This window comes from Sceloporus undulatus, chromosome 2, assembly GCF_019175285.1.
Source record: "Sceloporus undulatus isolate JIND9_A2432 ecotype Alabama chromosome 2, SceUnd_v1.1, whole genome shotgun sequence".
In the NCBI taxonomy this organism is placed as follows: domain Eukaryota; kingdom Metazoa; phylum Chordata; class Lepidosauria; order Squamata; family Phrynosomatidae; genus Sceloporus; species Sceloporus undulatus.
This window is the reverse complement of record NC_056523.1, coordinates 81,765,222-81,784,580: the sequence shown is the minus strand read 5'-3', so window position 1 is coordinate 81,784,580 and position 19,359 is coordinate 81,765,222. Positions and strand designations below refer to the sequence as shown.

Sequence of the window (19,359 nt, the reverse complement as noted above, 5' to 3'; positions counted from 1 at the left end):
TCTCAGTGTCTTAAATTCTAGGTGTTATTCTTTCCAGGGGTCTCTTTTGCCTGCCCACCCTCAGTCCACAATCAGGTTGGGAAAAGCCAAATCCTTACAGTACCTCCACAGCATGGAAAAGTTACTTTCTTGGGCTACAAGTAAGATTGCCATGGTGTGAAGTGATGTGCTGTATTTTTAATCATTTCACTGATAAAATTACATTTGAAATAGCTTTAACTGTTTTAACCATTTTTTAAAAATAATATTGAGATTTAATTTTTAAACTTTTGTAAATTAATATTTTAGCTTAGAATCATAGAGTTGGAAGAGTCCACAAGGGCCATCCAGGCTAATCCCCTGCTATGCAGGAACTCACAATCAAAGCACCCCCAACAGATGGCCATCCAGCCTCTGTTTAAAGACCTCCAAAGAAGGAGACCCCACCACTCTCCAAGGGAGTGTGTTCCACTGTTGAATAGCCCTTACTGTCAAGAAGTTCCTCCTAATGTTGAGGTGGAATTTCTTTTCCTGGAGTTTGAATCCATTGCTCCAGGTCCTATTCTATGGAGGAAAAGAAAACAAGCTTGCTCCATCCTCAATATGACACTCCTTCAAATACTTAAACAGGGCTATCATATCAGCTCTTAACCTTCTCTTCTCCAGGCTAAACATACCCAGCTCTCTAAGTCTTTCCTCATAGGGAATGGTTTCCAGATCCTTCACCATTTTGGTCGCTCTTCTCTGTACATGCCCCAGCTTGTCAACATCCTGTTTGAACTGTGGTGCTCAGAAGTGGACACAGTATTACATGTGATGTGTGACCAACGCAGAATAGAATGACACTATTACTTCCCTTGAGCTAGGCTTCTATTGATGATCTTTTAAACATTATTCTAAGGATCCTTGAATCCCATCTTGGGAGATACATGGGAACTCATTTCAATAAATAAAATAAATAATAAAATAATACAACAGAAAGACTAATGAAATTTTCTGTGGGTGCTTTGCCTTGCTCCATGTTGACTCCAAGGGCTATGCCTACACCCACCAGCTATCTTCCCAGTTCCCTCTCCTTGCTCTTTGGATTTTGTTGCACTAACATTGTGCAAGCACAATACACTGAGGGCGCATCTGCATTCTAAAAATAATGCAATTGGACCCCACTTTAATTGCCATGGATTCATCCTACAAAATCCTGGGATTTGTATTTTTGGGAGGTTTGGAATCACAGAAATGGAAGAGACAACAAGGGCCATCCAGTCCAGCCCCTGCCATGCAGGAACTCATGATCAAAGCACCCCCGACAGATGTCCACCCATCCTCTGTTTAAAGACCTCCAAAGAAGGAGATTCTATGACACTCTGAGAAAGTGTGTTCCACTGTCAAACAGCTCTTATGTCAGGAAGTTCCTCCTAACGTTTAGGTGGAATCAGTGGCATTCCTGCACCAGGCAAGACTTCCAGGGGGCGGGATTTCTGGTGCTGAAACTTCCAACACAGTTTCCAGAGCAGGAAAATGCATGGGAGTACCAGCACAGACTGCAGGAGCACCTGTGTTGCCCCAGGCAGTGCCCACATGACCCTGAGAAGCTCCTGCGGGAGGCGGAGCGGTGACCCTGGTCCCCAGCACTGCCTGCATGGCGTCAAGAGTGCTTATGTATGCCTAAGGAGCACCTGCACGGCCCTAAGGTGTTCTTACAGGGGACCAAACAGCACCTATGGGGGGTGGGGAGCCAACTAGTTGTTACCCACCTTCTGGGGTGTCACCCGGTACAGTCCACACACCCACATACACACACACACACCAGTGATACTAATGGGTGAAATCTCTTTTCCTGTATCTTGCACCCATTGTTATGGGTCCTATTCTCTGGAGCAGCAGGAAACAAGCTTGCTCCATCTTCAGTATAAAATCCCCTCAAATACCTAAACAAAGCTATCATATCACCTCTTAATTTTCTCTTCTCCAGGCTAAACATACCCAGCTCTCTATCCTTGAGACTAAATGAGAAAAAGAAGATGGTAGCCTTAATTTCATGTACTTAAGTTCTACATGTGATGAAATAGACCTAAGTCTACAAAAACCTGTTCTACCTGTTTCTCTCAGGCTGAGTTTACACAACTAAATAATATTGTAAAACTACAAATCCTAGGATTCTAAGGATGGAACTACAGCATTTAATGTGGGCTCAAACTGCATTATTTTCACAGAGTGGATCATTCATACAATTTCATGAAGAGACAGGGAGCCCTGGTATCAGCTGCCAATGTGCAGAGGTGGGTGCTCAGACTTCAAATACCCCTGAAAACAATAATTCAGTTTCCCCTCCTTCAGCACTGTTTGCCCTGTGATTTGTCTTGCCACTTAGAGATCTGATGAAGCATAGCAATTTCCAAAACTTCAGTCAGCCAGACCTGGGATCCGAATTACAAATCTTCTAGCCATGGTGGTCCTGGGAGTTCTGGATCTATAGTCCAAAAAACTCAGTTTTCCAAGTTCTATGCTTGCACATTTTCCTGCCTCTCCTGCAGATTCAAAGGGGTTGTGTTGTTGTTGTGTGCCATCAAGTCCTTTCCAACTTATGGCAATCCTAAAACAAACCTATCACAGAGATTTCTTGGCAAGATTGGTTCAGAGGGGATTTGCATTTGCCTTCCTCTGAGGTGAGGGAGTGTGACTTGGCCAAGGACACCTAGTGGGTCTCCATGGCTGAATGGTGATTTGAACTCTGGTGTCCAGAGTCATAGTTTAGTCCAAAAACCTTTACTCCACATTGGCTCTAAATCACAAAAGAGCTGGACTAAATGTGGCAGCAGTAAAGCCACCTTTCACTTCTCCGACACAGTTCCCTACACATTAGCCATCTGTGTGTGTGTGCCTTCCAGTCACCTGTCGACTTACGCCAGTTCTTATGGCAATCCTTTTTATGCAAGGAATACTCAGAGGTGGTTTTGCCAGTCCCTTTCTCTGCAATGTAGCTTATAGCACCTGATATTCATTGGTGGTCTCCCATCCAAGTACTAATCAGGGCTGACACTGCTTAGCTTCCAAGATTAGATGGCAGCTGGTGCCTTTGGGCTATTTACTAGCTAATTCTCAGTTTATCAAAACCATCTGAGGTTTCACCCTTCATCAGGAGAAGGAGCCTCATCTGGAATGCCATTTCCCCCCCCCAGGAAATAGTCAAAGAGAATAATTGCTTGAACAAAGGCATCAGGAGGAGCTAGAAAGTTCTGTCTTAAAAGTGAGTTAGAGAAGCAGTTTCTTTTCATCTTGAATCATTGAGGGATGCCACCTTTATCATCTTCTCAACTACCCATAGCACACACACACACACACACATATATATTCATAAATAAAAAAGGATATATTTTAAAGCTCTCTACAGTAAGCCTGGGCAATGCATGGCTTCCCAGTTGCTGTTGATCTGCACAATTTGCACCAAACACGGAAGGTGGAAGTGGAAAGTTTCAGGTTTCTACTGGGCATACTGGCTGGTAGTTTCTGGGATATCGAGAACTGTAACCTGTTGGTTAGTGCCACATAGAGTAGACACATAGAATAAATTGTGGAATAATGAATCATAGGTAAATCTCACAAATTCAATGGTTTTCCTCTAGTTGAGAGTAACAATAGATTTTAAGCTATGTACTCTAAAAATTAACCTGTCAAAACTCTGGTTATAGAGATATTGATTCTTTTTAAATTCTTTTCATGCTCTTTGAAGGCCTGTGTCTTTGGGAAGAGTCTGCTGTCATTCCCCAAGCAGTGAAGACAGGGCAAGATAGTAAATGTCTTGTCTTTAAAGAAGAAAAGGATTTTGTGAAGGACTCACAAGGAGGATGTTATCTTCCTTGAATCACACCCAAGGGTGCCACTGGCACCAACTAGAGCTTGCCTCCCAATACACATGGCAGAAGTGGCTCTCACTAGTCCGTTCCTGGACTCTGGCAAGGACATAGGATAATGCTGTGTCTTCCCCAGGCCACCATCCCAATACAAGTCAGAGCCCTTGAAGTTGCTAGGGAAATAAATCCCTTGTAAGTGTTGAAGTGAGATTCAGGGTGTATCTACATTGTAGAAAGAATGCAGTATGACACCATTTTAAATGCTGTGGCTCCAGTCTGTGGAATCCTGTGGTTTGTAGTTTTACAGGATCTTTAGTCTTCTCTGCCAAAGAATCCTCGTACTTCACAAAACTACAAATCCCAGGATTCTGTAGGATGGGCCCAGGGCAGTTAAAGTGGTGTCAAACTGCATTATTTCTACAATTCAAGTCTACCCTCAGTTGCTGGTCCAACCAGCTTCTCTCTGTGGACTAGAGGTGGGTGCCATTTTGTGCTTAGTTTCAGGCAAAATATTTAAGGTCAGCCCTAATCCAAAAGCCTGCCCATGTTTGGTCCAGAGTTTTATTATTTTAGCTACACACCTCAGTTTCAACTGCCACCCCCCTATGGTTTAAACCAGAGCTTGGGGAAGTTACTTTTCCGGAGTATGACTCCCAAAATCCCCTAGCCAACATGACCGGCAGCTGGAGAATTCTGGGAACTCTCACCCCAAAATGTAGCCTTTTGCCAGCTGCTGTTGTCTCTATTCCTGGCAGTGTAGTTATCGGTCTTCAGTGGCGGAACGTGCATGTCCCTTGGAACAGAAGGAACAGGAAGATTGAAAGCATAGGAGAGAAGAAATAGAGAAGTCTGTTCTGTGCTAGTTTTAGGGGAGAAAGAAGGCTAAGATGAACTGGGGTGCCAAGGAGGCCAACCTGCACTCTGTCTAGCACCAAATTCTCTGGAGAGAGGGCCAGGGACCTCTGCTGAAGCTGAGAGGGTGGAAACCTGTGCTGGAGCTCATGTGCTCTTAGGGCAAAGGAAGGTAGCAGCTGGCCTGGCCTTTCCCCCACCCACTTCAACTCTTAAAGGCATCAGAGCATCTTGTTAATTGTTCATTCCCCTAGAGCGATAAATGAAATTAGCTCTGCAGAGCATGCAGACACAGGGCAAGGAAAAAAGCACGTCGTCATTACAAAGAAGGCCTGTCTTTCCTCTGCCATTCCTTTTTCTGCTGTGATCCCTTGTCTTTGCCTTCTCTGCTAGTTTTCTTGACTTCCAGCTAGCCCACCTTAAACTGATCTACAAAGAAGTCCACCTTTTGCTTTGCTGCCTGTGCCCTGCTTCGTCCTGCCTAAAAGAAATAGACTCTGAAAGTCAAGATGAGAAGCTTGTGACTCAGGTTACTGGGATGCTCAATCCCCTGCAGGTTTCAGTCTTTAAAGGAGCTAGCCAAGGTGCTGAATTGATTTGGGGAATAGGATAGTTGCATAATTCCTTTACAGATCAGACTGAAACCCAGAACAGATTCATTGCTCCACTTACACTGGGTATGGTAGGTGAGAGTAGATGAGTGGCTGTTACAGACCTGCCTATCCAGAAAGATGAGTTCTGGAACATTAAAGTACATAAGTCATTTGTTGGTGGGATTCTCAGTGTGCATAAGAGAGCCATGGTTTTCAAAGCTGTGTACAGGAAATACCAAAGTATATTTGAAGCTTACCAGGCATCTCTCAATGTGGTCAGCAATGGCTTTTGTGCTCTCTCTTAATGGTGGTGATCTTTTCTTATCACTGATGATCTGTAATGCTCACTTTCTGAAAGCCCAGAAGGCCTTTAAGGTGGGACTCAGGAAACTCTGGCCTTCCAGGTGATATTGGACTATAATCTCTATTGTCACTCTCCACTGGCCAAGTTGGCAGTCCTTTATAACATCTTTGGGACAGCTGGTGAGACAAGATAGTCTAATCTTCCCTTTATCCCCCTCTGTTTTGCTTTTCATGCATACTCAGTAAGAGATTCTTGAGGCAGTTGCTGTTTGTCTTTACTGTTGTGTGCAGACACATCCCCCTACAGTAGGAACAGGCTAAAGCAGAATCCATTCTTGCCCAACTCGGGATTCATTACATTGTCTACTGCAGACATGCAGCTGCAGCCCAATACCAAAAGTCTCCGGTCCTCCTTCATCATCCTCACAATGTTGATACTGCAAAAAATCTTCAAGCTAGACAGAAAATGGGGAGAACAAGGGGGATGTTTAGGCATAAAAAGACTTTGTAAAAAGAAGCTTCTTTGTCAGAAGCTTTGTTAAATGAGGTATGCCTGTATAGTCTCTTAACTGGTAATTTTTGAAGGGGTAGCCATGTTATGAGTTTGTTTGTTAAATATTCCATGCATCTGAGGAAAAGAGTCATAATCCATGAAAGCTCATGCTAGTATAAATCTCTTAGTCTTAAAATGCCTGATTTAGATATTAATTCCTCAACAACAAACTAAGATGATCCATAGCACCCTTTTGCACTGGCTCCCACAGGATTCTTCTTCATCTGACTGTGAATGGCTCTTCAGGATGGCTCTTATACCTGGAAAGGCTGCGGACTGAACCTTTATGTATGAAACATTGAACTATCTGTGACCCTTCTCTGCAGTGCTCCACCATTCACTATATCAGACCACCCTGCATACCTCCCTCCCTGTTATTTTTCAGTACAGATATTTTGTTATGTTTTATTCTAATAGCAGGTACATAGAGGCCAACAGCATGATCCTGGAAAGGTCATGATGACCTTTACGTGAACTTCTCATGAGTGGTCACATAAGACTTGAGGGCATGTGAAAAGGACCCATGTTACTTAATGGGTATAAGTATTGCTTCTTCCCACCCCCTGCCTTGTACATTTCCTCTTGAAGGTCAAAGACAAAGAGGTCTGTCAGCCTAAATCCATAAGCCTATCTCCCTTCTAGCCTCCACTGTATTTCCAAACACCTCATCCTGTCCCATACTCCCTGGGGTTGTCTTGATTTTATCACTGCTTGGTTAAATCAATGCCACTGCCATCAACCAAAAAATAATAATAATCCTTTTTTGTAACTTTGAAGTTAAAACCATCAACCAGTTGGGAATCCCATTGTTTCTGGGATTCCTGGAAAATCAACTCAAACTGCTTCAAGACACAGTTCACCTCATAAATATGCCCACCTAGGCATTCCCACTTTGGTCCAGTTTGGAATCAGGCAGAAAACTCTGTATGATTCAGGCTTGATCCCTCAGTATTTCTGGCTACACCACAATATTTTAGACATGGACTAGAGCTAGGAAGAGCTTGTCCACTGGTGGTTGGGGGATTCTGAAAGCTGTAATTTAAAACTACAACTAAGCTAGAGAAATGGGCAGAAATTAATACAATGAAATTCTACAGAGACAAATGCACAATTCCACTTTTAGACCACAAAACCAATTGCACAGCTATAGGATGGGGGATACATGGCTCAGCATTACCATATGCAAAAAGGACCTTGGGATTATTGTTGATCATAAATTGAACATGAGCCAACAGTGTGATGCTACAGCAAAAAGGTTGAATTCTATCTTAACCCACATTAATAAAACCATAGGCCCAGTACAGACCGCCGCTTTGCAGTGGCCTGGGGCCAAAATTAGGGCTGGGGAGCACAGAGCATCCACATGCTCCGTGCTCTCCAGGTGCCATTTGAGGAGGTCGTGCACGTGTATGCATTGAGATGGTGCACACACTGATGACATGCATTGTGTGCTGCCTCTAAACAGCGCAGCACACAAAGGATGCCTCCACGCCACTCCAGGGCACCAATGGCGCCTTGGCAGTGGTGCAGAGAGGAGTCACGTTTCACGGCTCCTTTTTGGAGCTCATCATTGCTGGCACTGTGTGGTCACCGCAGCAACAATGCGCGACAGAAAGGGGCGGCATCTTGGCACTCCTTTCTGCATGTCTGTATTCCCTCATAGTTTCCAAGTCAAAGAAAGTAATAGTCTCCCTATATTCTGTGCTGGTCAGGCCTCATCTGGAGTACTGGATTCAATTCTGGGTACCTCATTTTAACAAGGATATAGACAAGTTGGACCAGATTCAGAGAAGGGCAATAAGGATGGTAAGAGGTATAGAAAACAAAATGTATGAGGAAAGGTTGAAGGAACTGGTATATTCAACTTGGTGAAGAGAAAACTGGGGGGGGGGGATAACATGGTTGTACTCTTTAAATACCTCAAGGACTGTCACAGAGAGGAGGAGGTAGGCCTGTTCTCTGATGCCCCAGAGGGTTGGACCAGGTTTAAAGGTTTTAAATCACAGGAGGGTAGATCTTAGTTGAGCATTAGAAGGAACTTCTTGACAATAAAAGCGGTTCAGCAGTCGAACCAATAGGGGTTCAAAAAGAGGATAGGCAGCTACTTGCTGGGGATGCTTCAGCTGGAGATCCTACACTGAGCAGGGGTTTGGATTCAATGGCCTATGAGACCCCTTCCAACTCTATAGGTCCAGAGGACTTAGTCCCAATACTGGTAAACCATAGTGGCTCTCCTGTAGTGTAATATCAGCTTGAATTGTATTCATAGTCCTAACTAGGGTAGACTAATTGAATCAACAGCTTAATCGTGAATTCCACTATTTACATAAATCCCATTGATTCAATGAGTCAACTGTACTTGGGAGTAATGGGAAGATTCATGCATGGTAGGAATCTCTGCATACTGAAGGGCTAAAGAGACCGGCATTATATGCCGGCATGGGGATGGTGTAGAGGCATGGTGTATGCACACCAGCTGCCCCCATGCCACCCCCACGCTGGCATCATGCCACATGCCCAAATGCATGGCGGGGCCATCATGGTGCTCCATTGGTGCAGCGTTTAAATGCACTGCACCAAAGGAATGCCAAAAAGCTTCTATCATGGTGGCAAGGGCACTCTTTCCATGGTGCAAAAAGGAGCTGCTTTGCAGTGATCGGGGGCATGGCAGGTGGTTGCTGTGGTGCCGATCTAGTGCTTCCAGGGGCAACATGGCCATCTGTTAAGCACCAAAGTTACAAACTGACTGAGTTATATGACTCTTATGCAACATTGTGGTGTCCAACATGCATCCAAATGCAGAATGGAATGATCACCCAAATGTGTAGCCATAGAAGTATTCCCTCTAATTCCAGCAGGAGCAGATGAATACCCATTGGCCAAGAATACCCATCTGCATACCCAACAGCACCCGGTGTGCAATGGCACTGCATGTGCAACTCTGTTCCTGAAACCTTGAACTGAAGACAGACCTTCTGCATTGAACAAAGACATCCAACCCCTTCTGTAGGGGAACTTATGCATGTGCAAAACAGGATTATTATCTGAGCTCCAGAATCCTGGGTGTGAGAGAGAGTTTTGATTGCATGCCTGTATGTTCCCATTCTTTCACTATTTATCTCACCAGAGCTATCAGATTCTGCCTGATATATTCCAGCCTAAAAAGCCAGTGTGGTGCAGTGATTTGGGTGTTACATTGGGACCCTAGGTTCAAATCCCTGCTCAGACATGGAAATCCATTGGCCAAGTCACAATCTCTCAGCCTCAGAGGAAGGCAAAGGCAAATCCTTTTTGAAAAATCTTGCTATGAAACGCTCATGATAGGTTCGCTTTAGTGTTACCATTAATTGGAAATAACTTGAAGACAAGCAACAACATCAGGAATTCTAGCCTTGCTTCTCATTCATTGGAACTAGCCATATACACTCTTTTGGATCCATGTTTCAGTGGGGCCCAATTCTGTTGCTTGATCCTTTAAGCCTTGATGCTTCCAGGGAGTTGTTGCACCTCAAGTCAGCTGGTCTGCCACACAGCACTTCAAATAGAATTTATAATGCAACATCAATAAGTTTATTAAGGAAGGTATGAGGTAATCTGAGCTTGCTGGCCAGGCAGGATGATGTTAGCATGAAGCAAAATGGCTGTACAGAGATAAAACACCAAAGGCTTTCTGTTTTAAGATGAGATTCCTAATTAATATTCATTTTCAGCAATGCACCATGATGATCCCAGGGACCTCCTTATCCTCCTTATATAGAGAAGAGCAACATGTGAGGTGGTGTTGGAGACTGCTTCTAGGACTTTTGAGAGTGTTCCATGCAATTTTTGCATTGGTGTAATTCCCATTGCACTAGCAGTTGCATTTTCTTGCTCCCAGTGGAAGGATAATATTCAGAACATGTCTGTACAAGTGATACTATTGTTGTTGTTGTTGTTGTTTCTTTTCACATCTTTCTCTTGATTTGGGACCTAAGTCGCTTACTATAGAAAGACCCAACTAAAACCTTGGCTTCTTACAGTAGCACTTTCCCTAATAAGGACATTGGAAGGAGTTGCACAAAATATGATGGGCAAGTGCTGAGTAGAATGTTAGCCTTACTAGTTTGGCAAAAATAATGAGAAAGTCCTGAGACTGGCTTCTTCTACTTTCCATGGCTGACCATGCCTGTCAGAAGTCTTTGGTTCCCCAGTGAGAAATAGGTTGTACCTTAGAACTGATTTGAGAAGAGAAGGACTACCCTGACCATTAGACCAAGGCTGCATTTACACTGCAGAACTAATGCATTTTGACACTGCTTTAATTGTCATGATTTCATTCTATGGAATCCTGGTATTTGTAGTTTGTTGTGGTATCAGAGTTTTCTGAGAGAGAAGGCTAAATAACTCACAGAACTACAAATCCCAGAATTCTGTAGCATGGAACCATGGCAATTAAAGCAGTGTCAAATGCAGCCAGGGTGAGGCAGTTACATCAAACAGCTTAATTTGGGTATCATGAAAGGGAAAGAAATTGCCAGGTTTTTAAAACGTGTTACTATGTTTTTACATCCAAGGAGAGGCAGTTTGGGGAGTTTAAGCAGGAAGTTGCACTGTTCACTGCTCTGCCTCAGGAAGCAAAATACTTTGAGACAACTGTGAAGAAAGTGTGTGATGGTGGTGGTGACATACTCAACAGTCCCCAGGTCCCATAGGCATAAATGTTGCTGCTGCTGCTGATGATGATGATTCTATACAATCTCTTTTCCGGATTCAGTCACAGTAGCTTTTAGTAGCCACATTTGTGAATTAGAATAGGTCATAAATCAGCAGTCCACACTTTCTCCATGCTTGTAGTTGTTGTTAAGCTGTGTTCAACATGTTGTATATTGAATAAGCACTATCTCTCATTGCCAGAAATGAACATGAAATATAGCAGGGAACTCCTACTACATCTGCAGAAGCTTTCTTATGGCCACTAACTTTAGGCAGATTGAGGCAGGTGCCTCAGGCAGAAGATTTGGGGTGTAATAAAAGAGCAGCAAATTGTTATCTCTTGACTCTTATTATATTGTTTTGAGAGAGAGAGAGAGAGGCTTATGGGATTTTCTGCCAGATTAATTTGGCTGGTTTTGGGTGGCATGCACCTTGACTTGGCGGAGAACATACATGCCATTTTCTCTTCTGCCTCAGCTGGCAAAATGTCTTGGTCTGATCTTGAGCTCTTATAGTAGGGCCATCTGATGTTTCCTCATTCTTGACTCTGGCAGCTAAGACACCAAGTATAAGTGGTAGTATTGACCCCCAAAATTCTGTTGACTGACGTGTAATGTCAAATGTCCCCTTTCTTGTACACACATGCACACACACTGTAGGCACATATACAGTATACAGAACAAGTTAAAGTCCAATGTATCCAAGACTGGACAAATTACTTTGCCAGCTGAGGCAGAAAACACCACGGGCACATTTCTCAGGGAACTGAAAAATACAATAGTAATCAGTTAAAATAACTACCACTTCCCATTTTGCTTGCCTGCAGTGGCTGCTTTGCTCTGTCTAGTGACAGAGGTGCCCCAGGCAGTATTGCCATCTACAGGGCACCCTAACTTCATTGTTCCTGTGCCTGCCAACTGACCAGAACAGTAATATTCATGAGCAGTAATTTGCATATGCGGCCACAGGACTAGCAGGAGCTGAATCTTGCATACCACAGCTAGGGAACAGCATGTACTACTGGGGGGAAAGAGCCTAAATGTGGCACAGGCTGCATCTCCTTAAGGACAGTTTTATCATCTTCATGCAAACAGGCTAATCATTCTCCAACTTTGAGCTGCCAAGTGGAAGTGAATATATATTCTACCAAGGGGACTGGTAAGTGGGAGCAAGTGTGGTTTTGTATCTCCCACAGCAACCACCAAAGTGTTCCTAAACAGCAGGGGACTGTCATGTTATTTGCAGAAACGGATTCCTGTCAGGCACACAGGCAAGAGGCCACTGGGAAGACTTGGCAAGAGGAGCAAATGTTGGGGAATAGAAGCTAATTTTGGAACTGGGCAGAGTAAGGATTTTTGTCCTCTTCAGCGAATGAACCCAGAGAGGATAGCCCCCTCCATAGCAGTTGTTGACTGGGGGAGTCCTACTGACAAATGCGGGGACGGGATGGAACTATAAATCCAGTGGCTATAAAAGGCACCATTTTAGCACCCAGAATTATGTACATCGGAAAGGAGAGCAAAGTTTTCTCGCTTAAACTGGCACAGGAAAAGTGACAATATGCATCCATATCGTGCCAATAAAGGATCTCATGAAGAATGTTCTTAATACATTCTGCTCTCATAGCATACATTTTCTTAACTGGTGGCACTCATTCTTAGGCCAATAATAGGCATTTGCAAAACTTGGAATATTTTGGTAATCAGTATGAAGGCAAGAAAGCAAGAAACTCAGGAGAGATGTAAACCCCAAAGCCAGAGGGCAAAGGAGATTTGGGAAAAAGTAAGGGGAGATAAGGGAAGTATGAAAACTATAGCACAGAAGCCCCATTTTATTCTGACCCAGGGGAGTCCCTTTTTTATTGCTGAGCTGTCAAGCAGACTCACACAACAATTTTCTGGGAAGTAATGAGAAAGACTTTTTCTAATTGTCCATAAACCCCAGAACATGAAAGAGGAGAAAGGGGCTCAAGCCCTAAAACTTGGGTTTCAGGGCTGACTTCCCCTCCTCCTCCCCCAAAAAATAATTGGGCAAAATTGGACCACCAAGACTTCTATATAGCTGAAGCTGTTAGGAGGAAAAGATTAGGAGCTGAGGCTCTTCATGAAGTATCAGTCAGAAGTGTACTAAATGATCCTTATTTTGCTATTGCTTTCAGATTGTTACTAGCTTCAGTTGGGTGATGGCGATAACTATGAATATTTGAATGCAACATATTCCATGTTTTGTATTGTTTTGTAAAAACATAGCTGCAAGTAGTCAAATGTAATAATAACTTGCCCTGCCAGTTTTGAGCTTCCATCCTCTCACCTTAAAAAGTGTTGCAGGGTTACCTGCCCTTCCATCACCCAAAACTCTGTAAATGTCAAATTTCACAACAGAGTCTGTGTGCCCTTATTTAGTCTATCAGGGTGAAAGTGGCCTGTTACAGACTGCCAAATAAAGCTGCTTCAGGTCTCTTTGGAGGTATGCTATTTAAATGATGCATGGGTCTAAGAGTCCGGAGGTCGCACCAAAGCCACACTCCATTCCTAAGCACCGGAGTGCAGCTTTTGGTGCAGCTCCGGATTCTTAGGATGCATGCATCATTTAAATAGCATACCTCCAAAGAGACCCGAAGCAGCTTTATTTTGGCAGTCGTAACAGGCCAGTGCTGCAGTCAGTAATAGTTGCACCCCTCCAAGCAGAATAGGTAAGAGACCTTGACTTTCTTCATTAATCAGTTTTTAATTTATTTTTTGTAAGCAACCCTTGGCTTTAACTAAGCAATCTACCACCTCCCTCACTCTGATCACTCTTATGAGCACTGAGTGCCTCTGTCCCCTAGACAGTTCTGGAAAATGGTGAACACAACCCCCCCACACACACACACTGCGTCATTTACACAATGATGAAAGGAAGGTGTGCATGTGTTTGTGTGTGTCTTTGTATCTCTCAGTCTGGTAAAGAAGCTGGTGGAAGAGGGTTGGGATGGGGGGGAGTAGTAGTGAGATCAAGTCTCTCGGGGCCACCTTCTGTCACCTTTCACTGACATCAGAGAGCAGCCACACACTGGAAAATGGCCAAGAAGCAAGGATCAGTGCATTCACATTTACTTGATACAGCTCGGTACCTGCAATTCCTCTCTCCCAGTCAGAACCATTCAGGGGATGATGTACACCTGCTGGCACACAGCCACATCTTCCCTCACCCTCCTCTCCCTACCCCATCGGTTTAGGGTCAATCTCTGATGGAAAGGAGGAGGTTTTATTGTCATTCCTCCCCCCCCCGTTGCTGGGCAGCAGTGTCCCTGCTGGCACACTGTTTCATAACAACTGTGGGTGGGGGGCATGGCTGCTACCCCCCTCTGAGAGACAGCATCACCCCTTTTCTCTTACACTTAAAGAGAGGTTTTGCCTCTGTCTGTTTCTGTGTGAGAGCCAGATACCAAGGTTAGCAAGGACTGCCAAACAAAGCATGGTCAGGTGAGTAGATATTTGAAGGTAAGCTGCTCCCCCCCCTCCAAGAAACCTTAGGGTTGGGGCGGGTGTCCCATGTGGGCAAGTAGAAAGCTCCTTAAACCAGCAGAGTGCTAAACCAAGCCAGAATGGGGCTGCAGAGTAGATTGGCTCAAAGGTCTAAAGCAGACAATTCAAATCCAAAAAGCCTAATGCTTTTGGCCACTGGGGAACAGTATGTGTGTAAGAAAAATGTATCCTTTAAGTAAGCTGAAGAGGTTGGGTTTTGTTTTGTTTGAGAAGTGCTCTTTGGTCTCTTCCACAACTCTGCATCCATTTTTGCTCCTGTGTTGCTTCATCCCCCACCCCCACCCCCACCAAGTTCAAAACCTATTCTTGGGCCTCCAAACCTGCTTGAGGAACAATAGGAAGAAGAGGGAACTCCGGGGAGAGGAGGGCACGATGGCATTGCCTTGTTTCTTGGCATGTGTGGGTCAATGTACTTTGATACCCCACAGGTGCCAGGCACATTACAGTGCAGGGGAGTTCACTGTGCCTGGGGGGAGGTTCATTCCCAGAGGGAGAGATGTAAGGAAACATTGAGGGGCTTTCCCCCTTCCTGTGCCAGCTTTCCTGTCAGTTTCAGCTCCTCGATGCTGTTCTTCCTGGGGTTCCATGACACACACAAGTAACCCGGTTTGGCATCCCTTTTTCTGGCTCAAGGCTATGGAATTCTGGGAGTTGGAGTTTGTTGTGGGCGCGCCCCACAACAACTCAAACTCCCAGAATTCCATAGCCTTGAGCCAGAAAAAGGGATGCCAACCGGGTTATTTCTCCAGTGTGGATGCAGTCTTAGCCAGCGGCATCAAAACCCGCAAAACCATTTGTACGTAGAACTCTGAGCATGGAGCTCCACACAGAAGCAGCTCTATCTGTGTGTGTGTAGAGAGAGAGAGAGACAGCGAGAGAAAGAAAGAAGAAGAAGGCTGCGTAGCACGCTCTGTCTCGTCTTAGCGGGGTCTGTGTCTGCTTTGCTGGGTTCGGAGAACAGTCTGCTTTGCTTTGCGTCGCTCTGTTCTGCTCTTCGCCTCTCTTTGTCCTTCATGCTCCCCACCACCACTCCCCCCCCCCAAATGCACGCATGTATTGTAGTGTGTCAGATGCACGTATGAGCACAGGGCCACGCATGTCCGTGGCGCCTGTCTGTATTGTTCTCTCCCCATTTCGTCCCGTCCTTTGTGTCTCTTCTGCCGCCGCCGCCGCCGCCGCGTGTCTCGGTGCTGAAAGCGGCACAGGCGGGTTTCTTCCCCCAGACCAGCCTCCTTGCCTGACCCTGGCACTGCCACCCTCCCTCCCTCCCCTGCTGCAGCGCAGGGGGCACCGCAAGACTCCCTCAACCCACCCACCCCACCGGGAGCCCGGCTTTCCCTCCTTCCCGCCCCGCTGCGGCAGAGGCGGCCCCGGGGGGGGCTTGCGGCGCGGGGGGTCCCAGGCAGCCAGCTCCTCGGGGGACATTTGTCCAGGACATAAAAATGCCCAGGATTGGCAGCTCCTGCTCCAGACAAGCGCCGGACTGGAGGTGGCACCTGGACCGGGCTCTGGGCCCCTCAGGAAGCCTCGCTCCTGCTCGGCGCAAAGGGGACCAAGGCTGAGGGGGCACTTGAGGGGAGCCCCTTTCTTCCAACCCTGGTCCCCCCCCAAAAATACTGACACCCCCTCCCCCCCGCTGTGTGAACGAGGAGCCAGAGGGTTTTTTAAAACCCCTGAGAGGGGAGAGGGGTCTTCTGAGGCATTGCTGTGAACTCCTTGGAGGCTGAGGGATGAAAGAGTTGTGTGTGTTTTGCCCCCTCGTTTCAGGGCAGCAGGGGGAAAGGGCGGGAATGCAGCTCACCAACTCTTGGCTGCCTTCTGAGGGGGGAGAGAGACAGACAGACAGACCGGGCTCTCCTCGGGTCCCCTCTTGCCACCTGTGGATCTCCCGGGCTTGAAATCCCAGAGCGGGAGAGGAAGGGCGGCTGTGGGGCTCCTTCTGGGGAAGAGAACGGGGAAGAGAGGCTGGAGTCCTCCTCCTCCTTCTCCTCCTCCGCTCCTCCCTCTGGGGGAAAAGGGGGCGCCGCCAGACCCACACGACGGCCCCCTCTCAAGCCCCACAGCCACGCTCTCCCCCGCCCTCTCCTCCTCCTCCTCCTCCTCCTCCTCCTCTTTCCCAAAGCCCGAGTCCTGGAGGGCTCAGGATGACCAGGAGTCCTCACTGCAAAGGAGGACAAGGCACCCTCAAATGTAGGACATTCGAGGAAAACGGAGAGACATGACTAAAAGCACTCCTAGAAATATTAAACCTACGCTTCTTAGTGACGCTCCAGATGGAGGACATGTAGGCATGCCTAGTCCTGGACAGAAGGCGGAAATGGAGGACATAGTCCCGGAAAAGGGAAATGGAGAGACATGACCAAAGAAAAGCTAAAACCACTTCATATGACTATAAATCCATGCTCCTTAGTGATGCTCAGAATGGAGGACCTTTCAGAACGGCTCCTGGGCAGGAGGCTGAAATGTAGGACATATAGTCCTGGAAAAGGAGGACGTGTCTGGGCGGGCTGGCGGTGCGGACAGAGGCGGAGAAAGCAGCAGAAGGGGGCTCTGGGCTCCTTCTCCCCCTCCTGCTTCTCCTCCTTCCTTCCCAGCGGAGGCTTGGTTTGCCTCTCTGGAGCCTTGCTGCTGCTGCTGCTGCTGCTGCCGCCACTCGTCTGCTGGAACCAGCTGTTGCTCCGTCCCTTCCGGCGGCGGCGGCGGAGGAGGATTCCAGTCCGGGTTTTGCGGGCCCTCGTCGTCTCCTTTCTTCTCTCTCTCTCTCGCTTTCTGCATTGCTGCCGCGGCGGAGGACCACAAGGTGCTCGACGCCGAGAGCCCCGGGAAGGAGGCAGCGGCTGAAACCCGCCGAGGAGGACCGGGCGGCGGAGGGGCTGGCTCCCTCCCTCCCTCCCTGGCACACACACTTGCACACCCGCTGTTGCCCTGTGGCCGCGGTGGCCCCTCGCCTGCTGCCTCCCCGACTCCGCTCTCCCTGGGTCAGCTCCGTCGGGCCATGAGCAGCATCGGCGGAGGCGGTGGCGGGAGCAGGAGCATCGGCGGCGGCGGAGGGGGCAGATGGGGGCTGCTGCGGAGGGCCCGGGGCCCGCTGCGGTGCTGAAGGGACCCGAGGGGGCGCCCTGACTCCTTGCAGAGGCAGCACTCCAACTGGGACCAGAGCCTCCCTCTCTGTGTCTCCGTTCGCGACGCCGCTTTTCCTCCCTTGCGACCCCCGCTCCTGCCCCCTGGCATGGCTCTATGGCAGCGGATGGGGGCCGGTGCCCGCCTGGGCACGGGGCTGTGGCATGTCCTGCTGGCCGGCACCCTCCTCACCAGCCACATTCCTCCCAACGGTGAGTCACCTTCTTGCGCCTTCCTTGCCGGGGCTTGGACCGGAGGGGGGCGGGGAGGGCCCAGGGCTTCGGTGGGACCTCGGAGGGCACAGCGCTTCGGAGGGTCGGGGAGGGCGAAGGCGCGGAGGCTTCTTGTGGCAGAGAGTGCCGTCGTCTCCTCCACCTCCCTCCAGAGTTGTTTTCCTAGGCTTGTGGCGAAGCGGCTTGAGACGTCTGCGGGGTCCCTGGGCTCCAGAGGGAGGTCTTAGAAGCATAGAATCATTGGAAGAGACCCCAAGGGCCATCCAGTCCAACCCCATCCTGCCATACAGGAGCTCACAGTCAAAGCACACACACACACACAAACACACACACACCCCGGGACAGTTGGCCATCCAGCCTCTGTTTCAAGACCTCCAAGGAAGGAGACTCCACCGCCCTCCGAGGGAATGTGTGTCCCACTGTCACCATCACCAAGGGTTGGCAGCAAACCTCCCAGCCTGGTCGCAGCCCCCCTTGAAGGAATTACGGGGCTAAATGCCATGTGCGGTGCCCCCCTCTGCTCCCTCTCCCTTCTGCCTTGGCATTGCCCGGGGAGAGGATGCTCCGGGGTGGTTCTTGCTGCCCCAGAGGAGCCCACTCTGCTCCAGAACTCTGTCTTGAGGGATCACTTGGCCGTGTCTGCCCAAATCACCTGTTCTCTGACTGAGTCCGACAAAAGAGCTGTTGGGATAGATGGGGCTGCATTCCCCCCCCTCTCTCTCACACACATACACGTGTCTCCTGGATATTTAGAATACCCTCCTGAAGTCCTGTCTCCCTGTCTCTCCCAGATCTGACCAACGGCAATTTTTGCAAGGCGATTGGAAGTCTTCTTAGGAAAGATGCAAAGCAGAGATTGCCTGGGCTGGACTAGACTGGGCAGGACTGGGCTGAGCCTCCCTGAGAGGACCAGGAATCTCTGCAGGTGAACTAGACTGAAGTGAGCGCTGGACAGCTAAGAGGGTGGTTGTCTCCAGCAGTTGGCAAGGAAAGCTGCTGTTAGGAGGAAAGGATTAGGAGTGCATAAGTTTCACCTGAGTAGCCCTGGATCCCTGTATGGTGGGCACCCCAAGGTGAAGTTTTGACAGGAGCCTGGCAGCATGGCTTGTATCTGACCAACTGTGTGCCAAAGAGAGGAATCCTGAGTGCAGATGGGTATTGCCAACTGGCATGTGAGCATGGGCATGATCAAGTTGACAGGGGGGTCTTCAGAGAGCTGGCTGATAAGTGTTCCTCATTCCTCACCAACAATCACACCCATCTACTCTCCACGGCCTGGCTAGGCTCAGAAGCAGTTTAAAGATCACAGCAGCATCTGAGCCTTGAAGAAATAAGCCGTGCGGTCACCTGGGAGGCAAGCATGGTAGGGCATTCATTCCCTGAACTGATGTGGTGGACTGAGGCCCAAAGCCTTAGAGACTTCGCCAAGGTCATCTGGCAGGTCAGTGGCAGAGCACAGAACTGGAACAGGGTGGCCTTTCCCCCTTTTCCCCCTTACTCTTTTTATATCATGGTCCCAGAAAACTAGTCTAGCACACAGGTGTCTTAGAATTTGCTCTTAGAGACACACTAGCTGAAGGATTTCCAAGCTACAATCCCAGTCACTCCGTCATAATGCACCAAAGAGACACATACATACACACACGCATGCACCCT

General features: G+C 47.8%; 1 protein-coding gene across 2 annotated transcripts in view; it reads left to right on the top strand.

The window, feature by feature from the left end:
* The first annotated feature begins 17,458 nt into the window (after positions 1–17,458).
* UNC5A (unc-5 netrin receptor A) overlaps positions 17,459–19,359 on the top strand; it is a 164,051-nt gene continuing 162,150 nt past the window's right edge. The window contains exon 1 of one of the 2 annotated variants that reach the window (XM_042454639.1): positions 17,459–17,682. In XM_042454639.1, coding sequence (XP_042310573.1) covers positions 17,580–17,682 — 103 coding nt within the window. In that variant the 5' untranslated portion in view covers positions 17,459–17,579. The remainder of the gene's footprint in view (positions 17,683–19,359) is intronic. The other variant, XM_042454640.1, reaches the window with a different exon arrangement.